Below are 12,528 nucleotides of genomic sequence, written 5' to 3'. Positions count from 1 at the left end.
GCTATTCTTGCAGAAGAAAGTACAATGCCAGGAATTTTACTGCAGCATTTGGGTTTTAAAGGACTATTAATACTTAAATTACTCCTAGGTAACTTTTCTGTTGAGAAAGAAATCTGTTTGCTTTTGTATTGTCCATCAAAAATCACTGCTTCACCTTGCAGTGGAAAAAGATCTGAAGATTACATTTGGGTTACATAGTGAATGGGGATTAGAGAAAGTAGGAAACTGGCATACAATACCCATTTCAGACAGGATTTTGAGAAAAGAGTTTTAGTGGATTCAGCAGGTATGTGATGTATATTCAACTGTTTTTTCCTAAGAACTAAAGAGCAGATTTTATTTGGGGTTTTATTTTTCAGTTTGACACTACTGCTACAGCAGTTATTATGACTCGTTGTAGTACCAGGGAGAGATATATACAGATGTTAAATGGTGCTGATATAATAGAGAGCAGGTAACTACGTATTTTTTTATAAGACTCTGTAGATAGTAGCTAAACTTCATAGTTTCTAGAGAATGTGTTTTTCTTCTCATGGATTTTGGGCTGCTTCTTTGGTCTATTTAGAAGAAATCAAGAAAGAATTAAGGAAAATAAAGCCAAGCTATTCAGTATTTAATGGTCTCTTGTTTTATTAGCCAAAAGAATCTTTAGGACATCTTAAGCTCAAAAAAAAAAAAGTTTTAGATTCCTGCTGGAAAACTGAGAAGCTGAAAGAGTATTTATTGCAAAGACAAAAAGCAGGAATTGAAGGCAGCCCATGTGTCTGAATTTCTAGATGATAGAGTCTGGAAAATGCTAGACCTTTATTTGTTGTTAACAGATTATCACGAGAAATATGTAGGAAAGTTAGAATGTTAAAAGGTAAAATAGGAAATTTTACTCATTTAATTTTGTTAACATTTAATTTTTCAAATATATTTAGAATATCAACAGCACAGAATGTTTGTGCGGTAATTTTCAAATGTATGTAACTTTGTTTTCTAGTAAATGTGAAACTTCACAGTTGACAGGTTTTTTTTTTTCTTGCTAGGCATTGTGCCATAATAAATTATATTGTTGATTACTTACATAGTCTTTACTGTATTCTATCAATTTCACTGATTACAGTGAACAGTTGTGGTTTGGGGGGAGGGGTTTGTTTGATTTTGTTTCTTCCCAAAAATTAGTTTTAAAACTTTTTGTATTGCTCGTTGATAAATGTCCTTAACTCTTGTTTTTTTGCACTAGCTTGCACAAGCACCTTGTTGAACACTTAAATGCAGAAATAGTGCTCCATACTGTCACGGATGTCAGTGTGGCTTTGGAATGGATACGATCAACATTCTTGTACATTAGAGCCTTAAAAAATCCAACTCATTATGGTTTGTTTGGTTTTATTTTTTTGTATTCACCTAACTATGGCATTAGGATGTGTTGTGTCCATATTACTTTTTCTATCATTTTCTTATGGGCTGTTATTTCATAACATGATGAAAACAGGATGTGCAGTGTGGCCTGTAACATTTTGTTCTTTAACATAAGTAGTGGGAGTTTCAGCATGATATAACATCTAAAAACTGTGAAGAACCCATTTACAACTAAATAATCCATTTCTTTTTATCTTAATATGCTGGACCATGTATTAATACAGTATCAAGCCATAATGCCTTTTGCACTGCTGAATATATAATCTGCTAATAAAAAGAATAGTCTAGTATTTCATAGTTTTTTCTAGAATAAAATTCTAGTTATCTTAATTCCAATGTCTTCAGTTTGTCTTGTCCAGAACATTATCCCAGTCCCCAGCCCTGACCATATCTTTGTTCCTGCCCACTTTCTCTATGCCTGATTTTGGAGTCATTGGGTAATTGCTGGAGACAATTTTTTATAAGAATTTATAGCTGGAACATAGCTCATCTAGTACTTCAATGGATGTTACAATTTAGGTGGCCTCCTATATTCCAAAATAAGAAAACTGTACCTAGAAGTTTTCACTGACATTTCTGAAACTTTTAGGGCTCTGGTATTTTACTCTGATGGGGGAATGTCTGCAGCTTTTACCTTTGCACATCTGTTCTAGCAGCCTCTCACTGATACTTGCATAACTGCACCCTGTAAGACTTCTGACTTGTGTGTATAATAAATATTCCCACATTTTTGCACTTTGGGGTACTTGGCTGCTTCCTAACAATCAGCAAATCAGTTTTAATGGGTGCTGACATTGAGGAAGAAGTGTATGATAGTGCTAGGTTAAAACAACTTTTGTCTTTGCCATGAAGGTTTTTCATCTGGATTAGATAAAGTTGGAATTGAAGCAAAATTACAAGGTAAGTGGCTTCTTAGCTTTTTTCAGTAAACTGTTACAATTTAGGGCAGGTTCACCCATGTTTATTATCTATGTCCATTAATTTCAATAGGTCCATTTGCAGAACAAATGTAATTTACTATGTGTTATTAATTTCATTTTGTTATTAATATTTTTAAAATACTATCAGTACCTTTTAACTGGTAGAAACATTTTTATTGTATAGAGGAAAATTGTTAAATGCTTTTACCTACCTCGTCTCCATATACATGCTCAGAAATAGGGAGCAGAACACTTTAGTTTTGATTGTTTGTCATTCTTCCTAATTTTCCTTTAATTGATCTCACTTGCTGTCATTAATTTCTGTTACTATACTTTCAAAAAAGTTCTTTTCAGAAAGTGTCATCTTCCATTCATAAATTTAGCCTTGAAAACAAAGGATATAAAATGTAAACGTCTTTGCCTTGTCCAGAAACAATTTAAAATTGCAGGAGTTTAAGAGGCTTTTTTTGCTAATACTTTAATAAAACCCAGTTATTAACATGTTTTAAAAAATACTGTGTTTTAGCTATTTGCAATTCCATTAGAAAACATACAGCAGACAAAATTGTTTGGGAATTGGTGCCTATTAACTTTAAATACAGAAATAGGTTATATTTCTGTATTGTATATTATAATCTGTATTTCTTTAAATACAGAAATAGATACAACACTTCAGATGGTTTTGCTTTGTTAATTTATTTTAATATAAGTTTTCTGGTACTTTAAATGTTAGTATATTTATAAAAGAGTACTTGCTATCAAATTCTGCAAATCTACAAATACAATTTTCTTTCTTCAGTGAAAATCCTCATGTCCATCCAGACCATTTGGAGCTAAAATAACTGGAGGAGGGTCTGGTCCATGAAAACATGGACAGATAAAATGCCCAGGAATTTGTTGAGCTTGTACTTGGACTCCACTTACACATTTTTAACATAACTGTGTAGGAAGCATTTGTGATTGGTTTTGGGCTTGGTGGAATGATGCTGAGGCTGTTCATTGTGTAGGGGTTTCAAGGGCCTTCAGGAACACAGCATATCTGATACAGCTTGAAGTCCCCAAATGTGAGAGACATTGACTCTGACTTGCAGACAGTGAAAAGAGTACTTATTAGTAAGAAAAGTTGCCTTTTCCAGTAGTTTTCTATCTTTCCCTGTCTTTTACATCAGGAGTTTTCTATTCTTGCCACGTAGGTTGAAAGGAATAGAAGGAATGAAGTGTGACACTACCTAAATAAGCCTTTATGGGAGAAGGCATGGTTTTAAATGATACATGATAGAATAATTCAATTAATGCTTTTTTTAGTGTGGATTATATTTCCTTGCAGTTCTGATGTTAAAAACTAGATCCTCTTCCCTGCAACATGAAATATTTTGTAGTAATGTATATAATGTGTTCATATATTTCATGTGTAAAGTAAATGATTGCTAGGGGAACTATCTCTTTGAGTGCTGTTCTAACTGACTTTTAAATTTGGAATATTGCCTTAGTCTTGAAAGAGAGAGAACAAAAGCACTTTGGTCATTCTTATGCAGATACCTGACACAACGGGTTTAGTGAAATAAATACAAATGCATCTGGTACATTGTGAAAATTTCTAATGAAGGATTCATGAATACTTGTGGGTATTTGCAATTTGAACCATTTTGGTGTTAACTCTGTTATGAGAAGTGCAGAAGTCTTGTGTAAGTGCTTGTGGGCTCTCTGATCTGTCATTCAAAATTAAATATGGCAACCTACATTCCAGCATCTAGTTTGTTTTCCTTTGCAACTTCTGCCTTACTGAAAAAGAGTTGGCTTGTCCTTATCAATTATCTTTCAGTGAGTTTCCCCAGACAGAAGTTAACCACCAACTTTAATAGAAGGATTCCAAAACCTTTACTTGTGTTCAGTGGAATTACTTGGGCATACATTCATACCATTTGATGATGATGTTTGTGGTTTGTACATGGATAAGGTATTTTTAGTACATGCAGAAAACATTTTTCAAATTTTTGACAGAACTGTGTCTGAAGAACTTAAATGATTTATCATCTTTTGATTTGATCAGGATGGATGAAGCAAATAATTTCAAACCAACAGGTAACACTTGTTTCAAATAAAGTAATTTTCAGAAGTGATGTAAAGATATTGGTGAACTATGAAGGGTCTCAACTACCCTTGTGACCCATTAATAAGAGTACATAAATGTAGTAGAGAGTAAAATCTGAGGGATTGTTTGAGTAGAATATATGGACAAGTTTCTTGACCAAGTCATGGATGTTCATTCTCTTAATCTTGTTTCGTTAATAGATCTTCTCTTGTTGCTGAAAATTTGTTGCAGCTTAGAAGATTGCAGAACTCTGTGACAGGATAGTTGGTTGCACAGTGCTATGAAGGACAGGTTTTATCAGTACCTGCTCTTCTCTGCAGTCCTCTGCTAGAGGTGTTTGGCTTCTTAGCAACCACAGTTTGCTGCCTGGTGTGTTACTAGGACTTAATCTCCATTGTGAGAATTGCCACTGCCACATGGCTCTTTGTGCCACTCTGTGGTCGGGTCAGGCATGTCCATCACACAGCTGGGGGCAGTAACACACTGAGTAGTGGGGGTAAATCTCACAGAGCCCAGTAATAAGAAAATTAATTTAATTTTGTGGCTTAAAGAACTCTAAGCCACTAAAATATACTTGACTTACTTATTTTTTTAAGGTATATGCTTCTTTTACAGAGACTGGAAGATTAATGGCATGGTATTATATTGCATTTGATACAGTGAAGCAGTTTTTCACAATTAAGGGAACTGAGACACTAAATGAATTGGTAATTTGACTTTTTTAAAAAAATTACATATGTTCAATTGTTTTTAAACAATCTAAGAAAAGAAGTGTAAGGTGTTATTTATTTTAAAGAGCTCAGGCTTTGTTTGTATAAAATTTTAGAGAATATATCTACTTAAATTCTATATAGAGTATTTTTGTTACTTTGTACTTTGAGATCTTTTGATTTCCAACTCTTTTTCCCCTCACTAACCTTGCTTATGAAGATCTGGTGTGTTACTAGCTGTTCTGTTAATGTATTGAAAGCCTTAATGTCTTCTGCTTTAGTAGGTTGTATTTGTTGCAAAAAACAGCTACATCAAGAGCAGGTTTTACTTTTAAGGAAATTGTCTTTCTGTTTTAAGCAACTTTCCTCTTTCAGCTAATAAGTTGTTATCTGAAGCACAAGACATTTTGTTTTCAAGCAAATACTATGGTAAAACAAATTTGCTGTGAAAAAATTGGAACATTTGTTCTCCTGTGACTGTCTTTGTTGTTTAAATGTGAAGAAAGCAAGGCGAAATACATAACGGAAAAAACTCTTTGTATTTGCCTTGTATAAAGTGTTAGCAACATGTGTGGTTGATTTTAGATAACCTCAACTGAAATAGGAATCTAAAACCTGAGAGAAAATATTTCCCCTTTCATTAATAGACTTTATAGGAAGAGGAAAGAAAGTTGGTTATTATTAAAAATGGATGTGTCTGGAATTGTGTCTTCATGGTCATACTGTTGAGACAATAATTTTTAAGTGTTCTTTTTAAAAAAAAGTTAGAAGTGATAGAAAAATGGCACATTAAAACAATTACTAAATAACTTCAATTATTACAGATTACAATGATCTCCAACTGCGCAGAATTTGTGGATGTGAAGTTAAGAACAAATGAAAAGAAAATATTGAACACTTTGAATAAAGACAAAGACAAAATAACTATCAGGTATTTTAAAAATACATTGAAAATTGAAACTACCTTTTTAACAATAAATAAAATGAATTGTAGAAAATATGTATGTTTTTATGCATAGGTTTCCAATGGAGGGGAAGATAAAAACAAGAGAAATGAAAGTAAACTGGTAAATATGATATTGCCTTTTTATTTTTTATTGAAAAATTGCCATTTTATGGCTGTTGAAGGCCCTGCTAAATTTTGTGTAATTTTGCAGAGAACCAGATCTTGTATTTTATTGTTTCTTTCTGAATTTTTTTTCCTCATTAAAAACTTTTATGTTGTTCTTTGTTTACAAACCCATTCTTTTTCCAGTCTCATTCAGGCTCAGCTGGGATGTATTCCTATTCAAGACTTCACTTTGACACAAGATACTGGCAGAATATTTAGAAATGGCTTGAGAGTTACTAGATGTATGGTAAAATTTAATCTTTTTTTTTGTATATGTCCTAATAAGCTACATTTTAGTTTATTAACATAAGTCAATCTTCTTTTTACAGGGCTATCTGACTTTCTGGCATCATCTAAGAACAACTTCTCTGCTTTATTAAACTCTTTGATTTTAGCAAAGTGTTTCAGGTGCAGACTTTGGGAAAATTCACTTCATGTGTCTAAACAATTGGAAAAAATTGGTAGGTACCAGTTAAAAATTATAAAAGTGTAATCTTAACAGAGAATCTAAACTCATGATTAGCCTGCTGATTTCTGTGGTATCTATATACATAATTGAATTAGCCTGCTGATTACTTATTTGCCACAATTGAGTACCAGAGTTGTCAGAAGAATCTGCCATAACTAAAGGAAGCTCTTTAGTAATTTTCTTAAGGCTTTCAAAGTATTTTATATTGTTCTTATATTCCTTAATGTTCCTCTCAGTATCCCAGGCATATTCCACATTGATGTGATTGCGTGTCCCTGACTAGGGACTAGCTTGCTTTCCAGGCAGCTGTTGCTGTAGGTCCTCTTACTTGTCTGCATTAAAACCTTTTAATTAACATTGAAAAGGATAGGAATCATGAAATAGAAATCAATTTATTATGCATGAGGTTCTTATACACATGATGATCAAAAGTTTCCATTGAGCTTCCTTTCACTGTATCCTGTTGTTGAATGAACTTCTGGCTGGAAGTACAGGCTTGTCATAATTATTTGAAAAAGAGTTCAGAAATTTTTGAGGCTTCTGTTTTATAAAAATGTAGTCATACTTGTTTGAGGTAGTAGTGTATCTTCCTGCTTTGATGTCTGGTCTTATCATACCTTCATGCTTTCAAAATTCACTGCAGTATTCTCTGTGTTTCTTCTTTAGAGACACATGAGCTCTGCACTGAACAGTGTAGTACAGAGATCTGCAAATTAGAGAGTGGCTAAACCCAGAGGTCCATCGGGTCCAGTACCTTACAGGCTTGCCTGCTCAAGGGCAGAGGCTGTAATGCTTCATTCATGTGCATTCAAAGCAAGAGCAGGGCTTGTTAGCCTGTGCACAGCACAGTGCACAGTGCTGGGAACACATTTCCACTATCCCACACCTGTGGCAATGTCGACACAATCATCTGAGGAATCTGCCTCATGTTCAGCATTTCTGTGGAGTTAGGATGAGTGGGATAAATATGGCACTTGCAGTGTAGACAAATCCTTGCCTGTACACTATATTCAGTACAATAAAGTCACATTTAGTTTTTTAATAAGAGGTGTATATAAAGACATCTCTGTCCAATTTTCCTTTCTTTGGGTACATTTTTCTTATGCTGTCATAGCTCTTGCAGTGTATGTTACAAAGAACTGCTAACTTCCAAAGTGTCATTTGTTCCCCTCAGAAGCTTCTTTTGAACATTCTTCTGACAGTTCACTCTTTTCCTGAATCAAACACTGAATTGATGCCTGTAGTATGATGTGATTTTTAACCTCTGCCTATGGCTGCTGATCTTCTTCTGTTTCTTTCTGAAGTTAAATGAATTAAGTTCCTAGAAATTTGCTGATACCATGTAGCGTATTCAGAAATCCTTAATTTTTAAACTCTTATCTCAGTGTGCTATTTTTGAACCTTTGAAATGCCTTATTAGTCAGTATTTCCATTATAAGACTGTTCTTTGACTGACACTTGGCCTTACTGAGGCTGATATTTCACTTGAATTCTTACTGCATTTCTACAGCTCCTGTCCAATAATGATGCTCTCTCTTGTTATTGAATGGTAGGTTTGATTTCTGTTTGCTTGTTCTGACAGGATAATGATCAGTTGTCATACAGGATTTATGATGTTTACTACTTGATCAATTTTATTTCCACCCCCATTTATTCTTTTTGCTTAGTAGTGTAGATGAAAATAAAGAGAAAAAGTCTTATTTATATCTGGTTTTCTCTTCACTGGCAGATATTCTTCTGTAATTTTAGGAACTGGGATAAAAGAGTTAATCTTCAGCTTCAGTTATAAAGAAACTGCAGCTCTAGCAGCAGAATTAATATGTAAGAGTTCTTAGTATTCTCACTGCAGAGCTTCTGCAAAGGAGCAGGAAGATGGTAAAAGATGTTTTCTCTGAGTCAGACCCGAAATACATTCAAATACAAATAAAAAGACAAAAGGTTTTCTGTTTCTCTAAATTATTAAATTCTTGAGTTAAGTCTTTTCTTATAAGGTTACAGTAATGTCTTCCAAGAAGCAACCTAAAAGTATATAAAGAGTTTTCCCACTTAATTTTCAGATTTCTTACACTTGTTCTTTAGCAGAACTTCCACAAGTTCTTTAGCAGAACTGTGTGAGAAGGATCCAAATACTCATTCTCAGTATTTGGTACTATGTTTTACCTACAATCACTGCAGTTATTATAATAGGCTGTAATGCCAGGTCAGTTAAATGCCTTCTCATATGCTGTGATAAGTTTAAATCTCACTGGAAGTACTGTGAATCATGAAGAGAAATAGAAGCAAACGTGGAATTCTCTGCTTTTGTGGCTTACATGCCGTGGGAAAATTTTTTGCTAAAACTGGAATGAGTTGTAGAAGATTATAATAAATACTTCTTTTTCAGTAAATTCCATTATTAACTTGCTCAAAAACATTGAGCTTTTTATGATTTTAACATAATTAAATTATTTCTTGAATAGGGAAAACATCCTGAGACAAAGAATTCTGCATGGCATGCTTTTTTATCATATATATACAGAACATATTTCTTGACTCCTGCAGAAAGTGATTTACTGTAGAAAATGCAAAAGTTGTCATCATTGAAATATTGTATATTTTCATGTTTGGTTTGTATTGCTTTTCTTTTTCTCTTTATTAATGGAGAAATTAATACTGAAATACTTAAATGAAAATAAGTTTAGTGATTTGCTGGGCAGAAAGCTGCATCAAATATAACAGAATTATTTATGCTTTGGGTTTACCTGCTGTAATGCAGCTGTTAGAATAATTTGAGGTTATTCATTGTCCTTTAACAGCATAAAACCTGTATACATGTTTTTTACAGGTGTATCATTGTCAAATGCTATGGTAAATGCTGGGCTGACATCATTTAAAAAAATTGAAGACATAAATGCAAGGGAGCTTGAATTGGTAACTTATTATTTTGTACATAAATATGATAGGGGAAAATACTGAGTAAAAGCAGTATAGTTAATATATATTTGCTATATGATCATAGCAAAATTTAGATGTTTTGGTGATTTATTCCTTTTAACTAGTAGAATTAAAACTGTGTAGCTACTGCTGGTTTTCCTTGAAAATGTGTATGATGTTTTGTTGTAGCAAATTTAATGTGAATGATGATTTCACTGATTTGCCTGGCTGAGGAAAGCAGATGCTTAAATATGTAGAATTTCATCATTAACATGGTTTGAAACAAAGGACACTGTGAACTTCTCTATTAGGAGTGTTGGAAAAATATAAAAGGGAATATGTATTTACAGTTTCTCTTAGTGTATCTTAATTATGAAAATCCCAAATTTCCATTATTGCAAGTTTCAGAGAGGAGTAGAATAAAAATCTTCTAAATCATCTGTAAAGCACTTCTTATTTTAGGAAAGGTGTTACCCTAGGACTGGTTCTTTGGCTTTTGGCTTCTTTTCTGTGGAGGCTGCTTTTCCAGTTTTCTGGAAGCTATAACAAACTTGTAAATCTTACTTGGGTTTTTCTGTTTTGACTTTGGGAATTTGATTTCTCATTTCTGGCTCCTTTTGTGTATTTTTCTTGTCATTTGTTCTGTTTTAGTTAAAGCTTGTGCAACACAGAAGAGTCATCTCAAATAGAACCTGAGTAGTCATTGGTAGTTGATTGGCTGTTAGCTGAACAGAAGCAGTAGCAACATGTAAAAGGGTTGGAATTTTCTTTTGGCAATGTTGCTATTCTGGGCATCACTGACAGTAGAGAACCAAGAGTGAAAGGGGCTTTTGTTGCAAACATAATTACTCAGGTGACTTTGATTCCTTGGATTTACATCTTTGCAGATTTTAAACAGACATCCTCCTTTTGGAAACCAGATAAAAGAGTCTGTTTTGCACCTTCCAAAATATGAACTTGAAATTGAACAGGTACATTCTTTTATATTTATTTTATGTTTTTATGCTGGTATTATTAAATGAAAAAGCAAGTACTGACTTAAAGAACTTCTGAGTCTTTACGGATAGAAGATCACACAATACTGTGACCTCCTTCCAGCTTAGCAGGTAGAATGAAGCTCCTAAATCTCAAAGGAGAGCCTTGGAACAGACATTCCCCATAATGTATTGGCCTCTCTCGTTGATAGCATTTTATGTTACAGATGTGTATACCAGTATATTCACATTCTAGCATTATATGTGTCTGAGAGATCTCTTCTATCTTGAATTTAAACAAACCCTAGAGACAGCAAAACATCCAAATACAGCTTACTGAAATGGTATTAATGCATGTTTATTTTCTACAGCACACTTAGGAATATAGAGAAACAGTAAGTTATTACATTAACCTAGCTGGTGCCCTTTCAAAGGAAGGGTACAAGAGCTTTGAGATTGTGATCCATATAAAGACAAAATGCATATCAGAAAGACACTAGCTTTCTAAAATGCAAAATTTGAAAAGTAACCTTAAAGTTGGTAGACATGAAGACACATTTGAAGTGAAAAGCTCAATAGATGTGTTAAATTCTATTGGTATAACAATCAGTTCTAGTTTATTTTTCATTTGACATAATGCCAGATGAGTAGCTCAATTCTCAGAATGAAGATTTAACAATTATAAGTATCTTATAGAGGAATGTTGGGATGCCAAAATATAACTTCTATATAAGAAGTCTTATTCTTGCATATTTCTCTTTGCATTTGTCCTTGATCCTCAGTACTGAATCAAACTTAGGATATTCAGCTTATGACCAAGTTAGTACTGAAAATCAATGTCTCCGAAGAACAACTAAAATTGTACCACAAATTCAAATCGCTTGAGTTTTTGTGCTTATATCAACAGATAGAAATTTATGGAGGGGCATGTATTTTACTTTGCATATTTTAGCAGTTCTGTCTTCTGTATCATTTTCCCTAGCTTCCCAAATACAGTGACACGTTGGCTGAAGTCTTAGTTACCATCAAATTAACAAACTATGAGCAGCTCCAGGCAAAGAGAACAGCGCCAGACTTCCACTATGTTACGTTGGTCATAGGAGATGCTGACAACCAAGTCATTTTTAATCAGAAAATTATGTATGTATGATCAGGGCTTTTTGCCTCGCATAGTTTTATGGTGTTGGCTTTTCATCTGTTCTGTGACTTGCAGATTTTCAATACTTCCTACTGATGTCTAATAGTACAAAATTATTCTTTATCCTACAGCATTTTCTAGTCACTGTTGTCATTTAAAATGCTACACAAGATTCAGAAACTCCCAAAACATGCCAGTGTGCTTGTCAGTGAAGAGAGCACGTGTAAATATCTGTTCAACATCAATGTCATATTATGGAAAAGTCATAATAATTTTCCCATAAATATAAAACAAGTAAAATACCTTTTAAAAAGATAGACAAACTAGTTATTACTTAATCCTGTTAGCTATATTTCTTTATTTATATTTTAGAAATTCTTTTTTTCCCTCAGAGATGGATTTTAAATTCTACAGTTGGCTAAGATGCTTGGAGCAAATTGGAGAAGAGAAGCAGAATCTTTCCCAACTACTTGACCTTCATGAGAATTATTGAAAAGTAATTCTTAGGCCAATTATCAAGCAAAACTAAAGAAGTAGGACCAAATACAGGCTCTTTCACTTGGTTACAGATATAGTATGCAGTCGTGTTTTCATTGTCCTTGTTTAACAACTTTGCTAATGCATTACAGGGATTCTGTGCTCCTGAAAACTGGAAATTGGATGAAGAAAATTGAAGTTAAAAGAGCTCTTAAATCAGAGGACATTAGTATTAATTTAATTAGTTCTGATTATGGTAGGTTAAGGTATTTTTTTAATTAAAAAACAATATGCATAAGATTTTGGAACAAATTACT

At 33.4% G+C, this 12,528-nt stretch overlaps 1 protein-coding gene across 1 annotated transcript in view; it reads left to right on the top strand.

The window, feature by feature from the left end:
- The window catches only part of HFM1 (helicase for meiosis 1), a 54,333-nt gene that overhangs the window by 35,452 nt on the left and 6,353 nt on the right, over nucleotides 1-12,528 (top strand). The window contains exons 18-30 of the mRNA XM_039727201.1: nucleotides 360-454; nucleotides 1,229-1,362; nucleotides 2,260-2,307; nucleotides 4,329-4,409; nucleotides 5,035-5,126; nucleotides 5,954-6,060; nucleotides 6,149-6,196; nucleotides 6,385-6,482; nucleotides 6,570-6,701; nucleotides 9,534-9,619; nucleotides 10,510-10,593; nucleotides 11,579-11,736; nucleotides 12,364-12,467. Of these exons, the coding sequence (XP_039583135.1) occupies nucleotides 360-454; nucleotides 1,229-1,362; nucleotides 2,260-2,307; nucleotides 4,329-4,409; nucleotides 5,035-5,126; nucleotides 5,954-6,060; nucleotides 6,149-6,196; nucleotides 6,385-6,482; nucleotides 6,570-6,701; nucleotides 9,534-9,619; nucleotides 10,510-10,593; nucleotides 11,579-11,736; nucleotides 12,364-12,467 (1,267 nt within the window). The remainder of the gene's footprint in view (nucleotides 1-359; nucleotides 455-1,228; nucleotides 1,363-2,259; nucleotides 2,308-4,328; nucleotides 4,410-5,034; nucleotides 5,127-5,953; nucleotides 6,061-6,148; nucleotides 6,197-6,384; nucleotides 6,483-6,569; nucleotides 6,702-9,533; nucleotides 9,620-10,509; nucleotides 10,594-11,578; nucleotides 11,737-12,363; nucleotides 12,468-12,528) is intronic.

Source organism: Passer montanus, unplaced genomic scaffold (assembly GCF_014805655.1).
Source record: "Passer montanus isolate IOZ18808 unplaced genomic scaffold, ASM1480565v1 scaffold60, whole genome shotgun sequence".
Classification (NCBI taxonomy): Eukaryota; Metazoa; Chordata; class Aves; order Passeriformes; family Passeridae; genus Passer; species Passer montanus.
The sequence above is the reverse complement of the archived record's forward strand: the minus strand, read 5'-3'. Positions and strand labels throughout refer to the sequence as shown.